Below are 13,121 nucleotides of genomic sequence, written 5' to 3'. Positions count from 1 at the left end.
GTAACATGCTACTTTTTCATTCACAGTTCTTTGTCCTACTCATGGAACAGCTCATCTTCCAAAGCAGATGAATAACAAAATAAAAACGCTAAAATAAAAAAAGTAATAATGCAATATGGGACATGATAGATTCACATGAAACCCTTAGGCAGGGCTTTTCAATGTGTGGGGCGCGCCTCCCCTGGGGGCGCCAGAGTTCTTCATGGGGGGGGGGGGGGGGGGGGGGCGCAACGTGAGGAAAAATAAACCAGAATAAGTTACTATTGCGGACATTTAGCGAACTTCAGCTAGCCTTTGCCAGAGACAAAATGGATCGATTTTTAGTACCTAAAGCTACAGTGAGTGAGGAGACCGAGTCTGGGCCAAGCAAAAAAAGAAGGAAGTATGACCACGATTATTTAAAGTTTGGATTTTCATGGACTGGATCTGAAGATGCTCCACTGCCACAGTGTGTTGTCTGCCAAGAGGTGCTAGCTAATGCTATGAGATGTTTAAAATGTGTAAAACAAGATATTTTTAAAAAAAAAGCACAGATGTTTAAAATGTGTAAAAAAAAGAGGTTTTAAAAAAGCACAGATGTTTAAAATGTGTAAAAAAGATGTTTTCAAAAAGCACAGATGTTTAAAATGTGTAAAAGAAAAAAAAATGTGTACAACAACCATTTTTTTTTAAAATACGAATGGAACATTAAGTATAGCAACAACAAAAATTGGGGGGGGGGGGCGCTGTTGTTTATTTGCTCTCTGAGGGGGGGCTGACTCCCCCACACTTTGAAAACCCCTGCCCTTAGGCATTATATAAAAACAAAAAACTTCCTTCTCCCCCAAGAATCACACTCTGATCACAAACATTTTAATGTTTGTTAAGCTCATGCTTAGGGTAAAATATCTGAGGTAAAATTTAATTTGTGTAAATCTACCCAAAACAGTCCATCCATCCATTATCTGTAACCGCTTATCCTGTGCAGGGTTGCAAGCAAGCTGGAGCCTATCCCAGCTGACTATGGGTGAGAGGCTGGGTACACCCTGGACAAGTTGCCAGATCATCGCAGGACTGACACATAAAACAAACAACCATTCACACACTCATTCACACCTACGGTCAATTTAGTACCACCAGTTACCCTAACCTGTACGTATGTCTTTGGACTGTGGGGGAAACCTACGCAGACATGGGGAGAACATGCAAACTCCACACAGAAAGGCCCCCATCGGCCACTGGGCTCAAACCCAGGACCGCTGTGAGGTGACAGTGCTAACCACTACACCAATGTGCCGCCACCCCTAACAATAAATGTCAATATTCTTCAGAGAAGTCCTTCTCAAAACTCTCAAATGGCCAAATTATATGTCAGGAGTGTTAAAGTTTTAAACATCATCTCACTAAACTTTGGCTAGCTTTATGTTTCAAGAACCATAAAGCAGATCATTCCACTAACACTGTGGTATTTAAAGGAGGAAAAACATCACAGACTGTACCTTTGAACACTGAAGTGTGTGTGTGTGTGTGGGGGGGGGGGAGGTTCCTACTTGGCATTATTACATGACAGATGACAACAGAAATGTTTCACACTGCACAAATCTAAAGTACATGATTACACAGTTACAATGAAATGTCTTGCATGGCATTTTTAATGCCAAAATGGAGTGCGCAACAGAACAGCTGATCAAATCAAACATGCCTCACACATGTAGATTAACTACAGAATGAGACAGTATTGGGTCTTACAGATATAACCATCACTGTTGAGACCCTTTGGCACTCAGAAGCACATGATGTTTCTTTAAACCTGATCCAGAACAGAATGATATGCATCATGACAAATGAATGTGCATTTAGCAATCATTGCAGTGTAATCTCTCTTAAAAATTAGGAAGCATGCACATGTTCCACTGAGTGCTACGATAATCAGTCCCTCATACCTTTACCTGAGACCTCTATTTATATTTGGAGAATACAGCTAATCATATTTACTGACTATTTTTGTGAGGTCTGGATAGATAACTTCTTGAACATAATGGAAAGCTGTATACAATAAGAGAAAATATATTTTTCTAGTGTGTACTCCCACATCCTCAGGGTGTATCCTTGTTTATCTATGTATTCTAAACCCTTATTTTCTTTAAAAAATGGTTTTAAATTGGAAAATCAGGGAGTGGTCCCTACCAAACAAGGGTCACTTCCTGATACACAGTTTAAACAAATACAAGGCTAGGTGAGGCAGATAATTTTCTATTAAGCCAAATTGGTCAAGTATGTGCTATTAACAGTCTATTTAAAACCTTTTTGCCTTATATCAATCTTTAAGGTGCATCAGATGTGCCATGGGAAATTACACTGGTAACTAAAAATTCTACTAGCATCTTTTCATCTTTCCTTCATCAAACAGCATATTTAAGACGTCAGTCCTAGAACTGGAATAATATAAATAATATAAAATGCTAGAAAAGGACCTTCTTTAAAGATGGCACAAGTTAATTGGTTGGCTTCATCAAACAGAATCTCTCTGTCTAAATGTGTTTAACTGGAAACTTGGGGGGGGGGGGGGGCCTCAATCTTCTACTTCCAATTGCACATCAGCCATTTACCATCATTTTGTAATATAAAGCTATACCCAACACAGTGATAGCTTGGTAATGTGCTGGTGGTTGTAGCAGTTGTACAAGTTTGGGGCATCACAAATGTAACTTCTTGCATATCAGCATAAAAGGGCAAAATGTAACTTTTTATGCCTTGCATATCAGCATAAAAGGGCAAAAGCTTTGTTTTTAGTTCATAACAACTTAAAATATGAAAGGGAGATTAAACACCTAAAACCAATCCATTTAACACAATGTTAGAGGGCAAGCAAAATATTAACTCAAGGTGAACACACTAAACTGCCTAGCATTTTCTGGTAATGGGTCATGAAGAATTTCAGCATGATAGCTGAGAATATGGGAAAAATAAGTAGGATAGAGAGAGTCTAACATACAAATAAAGTTAGAGATATTTGGACACAACTTTGCCACCACTGCATCTTATATAAATTTCAGGCACTGGTATTTGTTTCTGTTTAAAATGAGCTGGTGGAAGGTGTAGTCAGCCTCTTTCCAATATAGACCCTAGAAAAAAAAAACAGATTACTATTAATTATATTAAAACATATGATTAGGTCATTATATTGAAGGGCATCAAATCTATAAATGTGCTGAGCTCATATGTCTCAGTAATCCATTGCTTTCTTGCAAGTGATTTTTTAAAGGCAGTTTTCTAACATGCCATTAGACTTACCCCAATCCCAGGGCGAGGATGTGAGAAAGCAGAAGAGAGGGAATGAACACTTTGAGAAATTCAGCTGAGAACACCCCACCTTTCTTCATAGCACCTGTCTTTCTCATACTCAGAAAAACTGGACCGGAGCGTTTTGGGTGCCGAAACTGGAACTCCCTAAGCAAAGCAGGTCATTTCATATACACTATACATAAATTGTAATTCAGTGAAGACAAGGTGCACTGTAAGGTTGCTATGGTCATACAGTACCAGGCAAACGTTTGTACACCCCTACTCATTCATAGGTTTTTCTGTATTTTGACTATTTTCTACATTGTAGAACAATACTGAAGACATCAAAACTAGGAAATATCATACAGAGCATCTGGAACAAAAAAAGTATTAAAAAACCCTACAAGTTTCATATTTGATTCTTCAAAATAGCAACTGTTTACCTTGATGACACTTTGCACACTATTGGCATTATCATAACCAGCTTCATGAGGTAGTCACCTGGAATTCTTTTCAATTAACAGGTGTGCCTCATCAAAAGTTAGTGGAATTTCTCACCTTCTTAATGCGTTTGAGACCATCAAACAGTAAATAATAAAAATACAGTAAACAGCCGATTCCACTATTGTAGTAATCCATGTTATGTCAAATGTAACGCGGCTGTGACAAACCAGACACTCGCGGATTAAGAATAAACTCAAGGTTTTAATAGACATAGTGAGAGAAGACAATGTACAATAACCAGGCCAGGTCAATCCAACAAAGAAATGAGGGCTAGACAAATCGTGGTCATAAAATGGGCAATAGTCCAAGAACCAGGAATCAGAAAAACACAGGCAGAATAAATACAAGGGCTAGGCAAATCGGAGTCGAAAAACAGGCGAAGATTGAGAAACCGGGAAGCAAGAGAAACGAGCAGATAAACACAAGGGCTAGGCAAAACGGGGAAAAAAAACGGAAGGCAAAAAGGGTCATACGTGGAAACACAATCAGAGATATAAACGCTCAGTAGGCTCACAGAAATGTGGAGGCAATACTGTGCAATGAACAAAACAGAGGGTTATAAATACAGACATAAACAAAAAGGTACAGGTGATTACAATTAGAACTCAGGGGAGCCACTCCTAGGAAGTGGCTCTGGGTTGGCTGAGGGAGTGGCTGAGGGGTAGTGTCAGGTGTGTGAGTGGGATTGTGGGACGTGAAGTCCAGACTGTTAGGTGAGCCCAGGAGTGTGACAGTATCCCTCCCCAAGGAGTCCAAGGAGGCAGAGGGATGAAAGAGACCATGATGACCACCAGCCACGCTGCTGGGAACACTCCTGAGTGAGCCATCAAGAACTGCCACGGTGCTGGACAGAGGGGTCAGCACCGCGGATGACCTCTGGGACCACTGCTATGCAGACTGCTGGGAGGGCTGGACTCATGGTGCCTGGGACGGCCCCTAGGCCAAGGTGTGGGCTTCTCTGTATGATGCTGATGGAACTCTCCACCAACCCCAGATCCAGGATATCTCGTGCAGGAACCCATCTATGCTCCTCGGGCCCATAGCCCTCCCAGTCCACAAGGTACTGCAGAGTCCCTCCTCTCCTTCTGGAGTCCAGCAACCAGTGGACAACATACACCGGGGTACCTTCTCCTTCCACTGAAGGTGGGGGTGTGACATCAGGTGTGGCCTCATCCAACGGACCTGGGACAACAGGTTTCAAGAGAGATGAATGAAAAGAGTTAGAAACATGGTAATGCACAGCCAGATCCAATTTGTATGTAACTTCGTTGATTCGCTGGAGAATTTTGAACGGTCCTATGTATTTGGGTAATAACTTTCTACCGCTACATGTGACCATGGATGAGAAGGGACAGGCAAGGGCATGAGTTTACTGGCAAGGAGAATTTTGGGTGTTTTACATTTAGAACAGGTGGTGCATGAGGAGACAAACCTATGGATATTGGATAATATGTTCTCCCACCAATATCTACCAGATAATAACTGGTGCATATGTGTCTCACCCAGATTGCCAGACGACAGAGAGGACTTGGCCCATGTAATTAACTTATCCCCACATTGAGTGGGTACATATTTCCTTACTATGGGACAGGACTCCGGGACAGGAGTGACAGATAGTTCTCGGTTGATCTCTTCATCTATTTCCCATCTAATAGGGGTGACTACAATGGATGGGGGTAGTACATTGAATGCCTTTGAGGAGGCTTCAGGACTGGGATATATGTGAGACAGAGCGTCTGCTTTAGTATTATGGGAACCGGGGCGATAAGAGATGGAAAAATTGAAACAGGAAAAGAAGAGGGACCACCAGGCCTGACGAGGGTTGTGCGGTTTAGCTGACCATAAATATTCTAGGTTTTTATGATCTGTAAACATGAGGAAGGGATGCATAGTTCCCTACAGCCAATGGTGCCACTCTTCAAAAGCTAATTTCATAGCCAGCAGTTCTCTATCCCCGATACCATAATTACGTTTGGCAGGGGTCAGTTTGTGGGAGTAGAAGGCGATGGGATGTAGTTTACAGGGGTCACCTATGCGCTGGGATAGCACCGCCCCAGTGCCTACCTCAGAGGCATCCACCTCCACCACGAAAGGCTGAGTGGGATCAGGATGCTTCAGGATGGGGGCAGAGGTGAAGGCTACCTTGAGGGCTTTGAACACCTCCTGCGCCTGGGGGTTCCACAAGAGTCTCTTGGTCTTTCCAGTCAATAAGGTGGTAAGGGGAGCTGCGAGACTACTGAAGTTATGAATGAACCAACGGTAGAAACAAGCAAACCCAAGAAATCGTTGGAGCTCTTTTATGGACATAGGGACGAGCCAATTTGTTACGGCTCTCACTTCCTCATCATCCATAACGACACCTTCTGGACTGATGACATAACCTAAGAAGGAGGTAGAAGGGAGATGAAACTCACACTTCTCTCCTTTAACAAACAACTGATTCTCAAGCAGATGTGTGAGGATGGAACGGACATGACAAATATGGGTTTCAAGATTCGGGGAGTAGATCAAAATAATGTCAATGTATGCAATGACATATTTGCCAAGCATGTCCCGGAGTACGTCATTAATGAAAGCCTGAAATACGGACAGGGCATTGTGCAACCCAAAGGGCATTACCAAAATACTCATAGTGCCCCCTAGTGGTGAGAAATGCTGTTTTCCATTCGTCACCCTCCTTTATATGAACTAGGTTGTAAGCGCTTCTTAAATCAAGTTTTATAAAGATATGTGCTCCACAAAGTTGTTCTAGCACTACAGGAACTAAGGGCAACAGGTAGGAATATGGTTTCGTGACCCATGATAGTCAATGCAGGGCCTAAGTCCCCCGTCTTTCTTGTTGACAAAAAAAGAACCCTGCAGTGGTGGAGGAAGTAGAAGGACGGATGAAACCCTGTTGTAATGCCTCCTGAATATACTCCTCTATAGCTCTCTCCTCTGCCTGAGTAAGTGGGTAAACCCTAGATTTAGGTGGGACCGCACCATCTAGTAACTTGATAGTCATATTTTCTACGAGGGGGAAGTTTGGGAGCATTCTTTTTATTAAACACTTCTAACAAATCACTGTATTCGGGGGGCACAGAAACTTTGACATTGTCATTGAGGCTTTCTATAGTGGTAGATGACACTAGAGCTGTGGGAAGCATGAGACAATGATCATAACAGTAACTGGACCATGAGATTATTTCCTTGTCAGAACAGGATATGATGGGGTTATGTTTTCTGAGCCAAGACAAACCTAAAATAATTGCATACTCAAGCGTTTAGTACAAAAAAAAACAACAAATCTTTTTCAGAATGCAAAGCACTGACAGTCATATTAATGGATTTCGTGACCCAGGTAACAAGTCCCTCTCCAACTGGATCCCCATCAACAGCCGTCAGTCTCAGTGGTGACTCCAGTGGATCCACAGGAATCTCGAGTTGCTCCACCAGCTCGGCATGGATAAAATCCCCCTCAGCTCCGGAATCAATGAGTGCTGAAAACACACAGACAGACTGAGGGCAGTGAACTGTCACAGGCAGGAGGAAGGACTTGGAGACCAACCCCTTAGTGGGTGCACTCACCACATTAGCGCACTTTCCCGGGGTCGGTGCCAAAGTGCTGCGTTGGTGGATTTGACAGTCATGTAGGTGGTGACCCGCAGCTCCGCAATAAAGACATGGTCCTTCATGGAGATGTCGCTGCCTCTCCTTTGCAGACAAACAGAAGAAGTCACACTGCATGGGCTCAGGGGGTTCTGGCTCCTTAGGAGTCCGGGTCAGCCAGTGCAGCAGCTGGGGCCATAGGGGATCTACGCAGACCTCTCCCATGCTTTAGTTGGTCCAGGTGAATGGCGAGGGAAATCAGCCTCTGTAGGGAAAGACCGTCGTCCTTGCATGCCATCTCTGCTAGTTTGTCAGGGTTCAAACCGTTGTGAAATGTTACCAGTAATGCCAGCTCATTCCAACCACTCCCAGCTGCAATATTGCGAAATTCCAAGGCATAGTCCAACACTGAGCAATTACCCTGACGTAAACGGGTGAGTAATTCCCCTTGAGAGCGACCCTCATTGGTGTGATTGAACACAGCTTTGAATACTTTAATGAAATTGTCATAAGGGTCGAACTGGACAATGGGCCAAACCACGGTAGCCCAATCTAAGGCCTTGCCAGTAAGGTGAGAAATCACAAAAGAAATGTGAGCCTTGTCGGAGCTCTGGGGGGAATTCGAAAAAAATATAGAACATTGTAACAAAAACCCCTTACACTGATTAAGTGAGCCATCAAATTTATCCGGCTTGCTGACAACAAATGAACAGGTACCTGCCATGGGGGAAGCAGCTGGGTTAGTGACCCTGAGCGCACTGGGGAGACAGAGTCGTTTAAGTTGGGTTGTGATTGGGTCATGCTTTCGGCAATCTGTACTAACTGTTTTTGCTGCTCACCCTGCTGCTGAGTAAGATTCTGGATGGACTGGGTCACAGAGTTGAAACGCTGGTGATGTTGTCCAAGCATCTGTCCTTGACTGCTAAGCGTCACCTGTAGCTCCATGTAATCCGCCATCTGCATGTCGGCACAGTATTCTGTAATGCGACTGAGACAAACCAGATGCTCGTGGATTAAGAATAAACTCAAGGTTTTAATAGACACAGTGAGAGAAGACAAATGTACAATAACCAGGCCAGATCTCATCTCATCTCATCTCATTATCTGTAGCCGCTTTATCCTGTCCTACAGGGTCGCAGGCAAGCTGGAGCCTATCCCAGCTGACTACGGGCGAAAGGCGGGGTACACCCTGGACAAGTCGCCAGGTCATCACAGGGCTGACACATAGACACAGACAACCATTCACACTCACATTCACACCTACGGTCAGTTTAGAGTCACCAGTTAACCTAACCTGCATGTCTTTGGACTGTGGGGGAAACCGGAGCACCCGGAGGAAACCCACGCGGACACGGGGAGAACATGCAAACTCCACACAGAAAGGCCCTCGCCGGCCACGGGGCTCAGACCCGGACCTTCTTGCTGTGAGGCGACAGCGCTAACCACTACACCACCGTGCCGACCAGGCCAGATCAATACTGGGAAATCCAACAAAGTAATGAGGGCTAGACAAATCGTGGTCATGAAATGAGCAATAGTCCAAGAACTGGGAATAAGGAAAACACAGGCAGAATAAACACAAGAGCTAGGCAAATCAGAGTCGAGAAACAGGCAAAGATCGAGAAACCGGGAAGCAAGAGAAACGAGCAGATAAACACAAGGGCTAGGCAAAACGGGAAAAAAACAGAAGGCAAAAAGGGTCATACACGGAACCACAATCAGAAATATAAATGCTCAGTAGGCTCATGGAAATGTGGAGGCAATACTGTGCAATGAACAAAACAAACAGAGGGGTATAAATTAGGGCTGTCGAAGTTAACGCGATAATAACGCATTAACGCAATCTCAATTTATCACGATTAAAAAAAAATAGTGCCGTTAACGCAAATTCTAATTTGGCCCTGCAAGTCACCTGTAGTTCATGTTGAGGCTTGTCGCACACTGCTTCCATCAGACCCTCCAGGATTTCACCATGTTGCGATTTGCAAATTCAAACAATCCCCATGAATTCAGGGCGGTGTTGCAATTATATCCAATCACCACAACTTTCCCGCAAATTTGACCAATCATTGGCATCGTCTTGGGGTGACGTCGACAAACTACCTTCCACCTTACTTCCGTGTAGACGTTCAAGAGAAGCAGCATGTGCGCAGTGTTGCCAGATTGGGCGGTTTCAAGTGCATTTTGGAGGGTTTTGAACATATTTTGGACTGGAAAACATCAGCAGTATTTGGCAACACTGCATGTGCGAGTCAGTGTTTATGTAGGCTTAAATTCTGTTACTGAAAGTGTGTTATGTTTACAGTGAAGGACTGTGTGCACTTTACTTTTTTTTACTTAATACAAGAAATTAATGGATGCCAACGTTTTTGCCAAAATGGGATTTTATTTTCCATTGTTTAGGCAGCTTCAGCATCATACTGTGAGATTCTGTTCAAATTGTTTTTTTCTTCTATGAAGCCTGAGCCATTTATTTTATTAGTTTATAATTATTGTTTAATTTAGTCTTCAGGAGAGACTGCCTGCACACAGTACTAGTATTAATAGTTTTTTTCTTACATGAAAGCTGAGGCATTTATATTATATTTTAAGGTAACTTGATGTTGTGCTGTAAGGTTCTATGCACTTTAACTTTTGAACCAACAGGTGTATTTGGATAAGTAAAGCCTATTTTTCTGCATTTTTGTAGTCCTGGTAATCTTTTATATTGGTAAAGTTGTTTATAGGACCATTTCTCAGTGTCTGTTTTTTTAATCAATAGTTTTTCAGTAATAACTTAATATTTAACATATCACTAAATTTTAATCACAAAAAGAGAAAATCGCAACAATTTCTCGCAACTTTCACTTCCCCCCGCAATGTAATCGTAACAAAAACCTAAAAAACACCGCAACTTTCATCGCAATTTTTTGGAAAACCCCTCGCAACATCAGACATTTTAGCCTGCAACAATCACAAAAAAGGCCCGTGGAATCTTGGGGGGACTGGCCAGTAAGAGTGAGTGATGGAGAAAGGCCTGGGAAGTTTCATTTCAAAAGTTTCATTTCAAAAGTAGAGTGTGATTGAATTGGTTTTGGTATGCACTTTGCAGTTCTAAAATACTTTTGTAAGGTGAGATTTCAGTATGCTGTAGCACTGTGATATGACACTAAATGTCTTTATTGAAGTCCAACTGCAATGTATTTTTGTTTGCACAGTACTGTGAAGTCCTATAGGCTGTGACTAAATACAACTCCAGCACAATTGAAGTTTTATTTCATTTTTATTTTCTTTTGTCACACATGTCTGAACTGAGACACAGTAGTATGTGACTACATGTTTTATATTTGAGACTACAGCTCCCTAATCCATCACAAAATCCAATTTTGTGTTTTGTATGTTCAGTACTGCCTAGTATGTGAGTGAATAAACTCCCTTACCATTTTCTCTTGTCCCAGCAATTTTTAACAAGTACTTTTAGCATAAAATGTGTTCATTTTAATTGTAACATTTCACTTTAAAAGCCTTATTCATTTACATAGATTTTAAAAAATGCGATTAATCGCGATTAACTATATGAAATTCTGAGATTAATCACGATTACATTTTTTAATCGTTTGACAGCCCTAGTATAAATACAGACAAACAAAAAGGTGCAGGTGATTACAATTAGAACTCAGGGGAGCCACTCCTAGGAAGTGGCTCCGGGTTGGCCGAGGGAGTGCACGTGGTAGTGTCAGGTGTGTGAGTGGGATTGTGGGAAGTGGAGTCCAGAGTGTTAGGTGAGCCCAGGAGCGTGACATCAAGAACTGCTCAACTAAGTAAAGAGAAATGATAGTCCATCATTACTTTAAGAAATGAAAGTGCCTTTAATTAATGAAAATAAAGAAAAAACATTGAAGTAGAGGGTGTGTCCAAACTTTTGACTGGTACTGTATACATCATTTATTCCTCAAGTAACATATGTAAAATAGTAAGCATTCACCAAGAAATACTAAAAACCATAAAATTAGGTTATATGGCAATTAAAACATCCCTATTCCAAACACTAAAAAATGTGGAATATTATCCAAGTACAACATATTCCTGGTGACCATGCTAAAATGTTTAAATTGTCCACTCACTTGGGAGGAATATTTTCAGGTCGACTGGACCAGTCTGCCACCCAGCCCTCCTCTTTAACCATGAGGACATTGTCCTCTTTGTCCTTCTCCAGACTGTCATCATCTGACTACAAGAGCACAGGAGGCAAGAAAAAGAGTTGGCATAAAATTGTACACAATCTCAAATTTAAAGTAAATAGGGTGGTCTGGAAATAATCACAATTCATATACTAAAGTCAATGGCATCATATAGGAAGTAGCAAAATATCAATGTCTTACCTGACAATCTTTCTCACTGGGCATCTCCACATCAAAGGTAATCAGGCCTTCGTCATGCTCAGGACTGTGGGGTCTTGGCGGACTTTAGGGCAAGCACACCAAACACAAGGACAATGCCAACAGTGTGAATTCATGGAAATTTCAAAAGTGAAACCTAACAATAAGAAAACAACAAGGCCCAGGGCTAATAGAAGTCTATACTAATTAGTTATACACAGCTTACAAATGTCACAATCATCTCAGCCAGGCTTCTCAGCTTGAGTCTTTTGCTTTTGGTGCCCATCTTAATAAGATGGAACATTTGATTCTGCAGTCACAGCAGAATCCATGGCATCCATAATACATAATTCAAAAGATGTATATAATACTTGCCACATACTTAGCAGAATGTCAAAGTATGATCAGTAGCTCAGTCAAAGTATCTTTAGAAACTGGCCATAGTGACAATAAATAATAATAATAATAATAATAATAATAATAATAATAATAATATATCTGTGAAGAATCTCAGTCATCCAGGTACATAGTAATCTGTGGTTGGTTGAAGAGAGCAACTGGACTTGCTTGAAGATTCTTGAAAACGTTTTGCCTCTCATCCTAAAGGCTTCCTCAGTTCTGTCTGACTAATAGGGAGTATCCAGTATTTATCCTCTCATGGATCATCATAGAATCCGAATCAGAATGCTGATGGCTGCATTGTAGGTGGCTGATAAAAGATGTCATAGACACCCACCTCTGTTCAATGATGGTCGTTGCAGGTTGACAAAAATGAACGATCCTCTCTGGCTAAGATGTCTGCTAGTTTTCTGGAAGATGTCTGCCAGTCTTCCTGTTAGTCAGACAGAACTGAGGAAGCCTTTAGGATGAGAGGTGAAACGTTTTCAAGAATCTTCAAGCAAGTCCAGTTGCTCTCTTCAACCAACCACAGATTACTATGTACCTGGATGACTGAGATTCTTCACAGATATGTTTCTACGCACTTTGGGATGAAATCCCTTCGACTGGTGCAGGAGTATGAGAGGACTTCCAGAAAACTGGCAGACATCTTAGCCAGAGAGGATCGTTCATTTTTGTCAACCTGGAACGACCATCATTGAACAGAGGTGGGTGTCTATGACGTCTTTTATCAGCCACCTACAATGCAGCCATCAGCATTCTGATTCTGATTCTATGATGATCCATGAGAGGATAAATATGGGATACTCCCTATTAGTCAGAAAGAACTGAGGAAGCCTTTAGGATGAGAGGCGAAACGTTTTCAAGAATCTTCAAGCAAGTCCAGTTGCTCTCTTCAACCAACCACAGAATAATAATAATAATAATAATAATAATAATAATAATAAAAAACTACCACCATGCAAATTCAACTATACAGTTTTCAAAAACACTTAAATTAAAAAAAAT

General features: G+C 41.8%; 1 protein-coding gene across 5 annotated transcripts in view; it reads right to left on the bottom strand.

Annotated features, from left to right (window-relative positions):
- Positions 1–603: 603 nt before the first annotated feature.
- LOC132893071 (BCL2/adenovirus E1B 19 kDa protein-interacting protein 3-like) overlaps positions 604–13,121 on the bottom strand; it is a 74,916-nt gene continuing 62,398 nt past the window's right edge. For 3 of the 5 annotated variants that reach the window (XR_009655510.1, XR_009655511.1, XR_009655512.1), the window contains 4 exons: positions 11,718–11,799; positions 11,460–11,566; positions 7,081–8,344; positions 3,950–4,950 (listed from right to left, as the gene is read on the bottom strand). Coding sequence is in view for 1 of the 5 variants with exons in the window: in XM_060931816.1 (XP_060787799.1) it covers positions 3,056–3,104; positions 3,274–3,429; positions 11,460–11,566; positions 11,718–11,799 (394 nt within the window). In the remaining 4 variants the exon portion in view is untranslated. Of the gene's footprint in view, positions 3,105–3,273; positions 3,430–3,949; positions 4,951–7,080; positions 8,345–11,459; positions 11,567–11,717; positions 11,800–13,121 lie in introns of those variants that run through there. The other 2 variants (XR_009655513.1, XM_060931816.1) reach the window with 2 other exon arrangements.

This window comes from Neoarius graeffei, chromosome 10 (assembly GCF_027579695.1).
Source record: "Neoarius graeffei isolate fNeoGra1 chromosome 10, fNeoGra1.pri, whole genome shotgun sequence".
Classification (NCBI taxonomy): domain Eukaryota; kingdom Metazoa; phylum Chordata; class Actinopteri; order Siluriformes; family Ariidae; genus Neoarius; species Neoarius graeffei.
The sequence above is the reverse complement of the archived record's forward strand: the minus strand, read 5'-3'. Positions and strand labels throughout refer to the sequence as shown.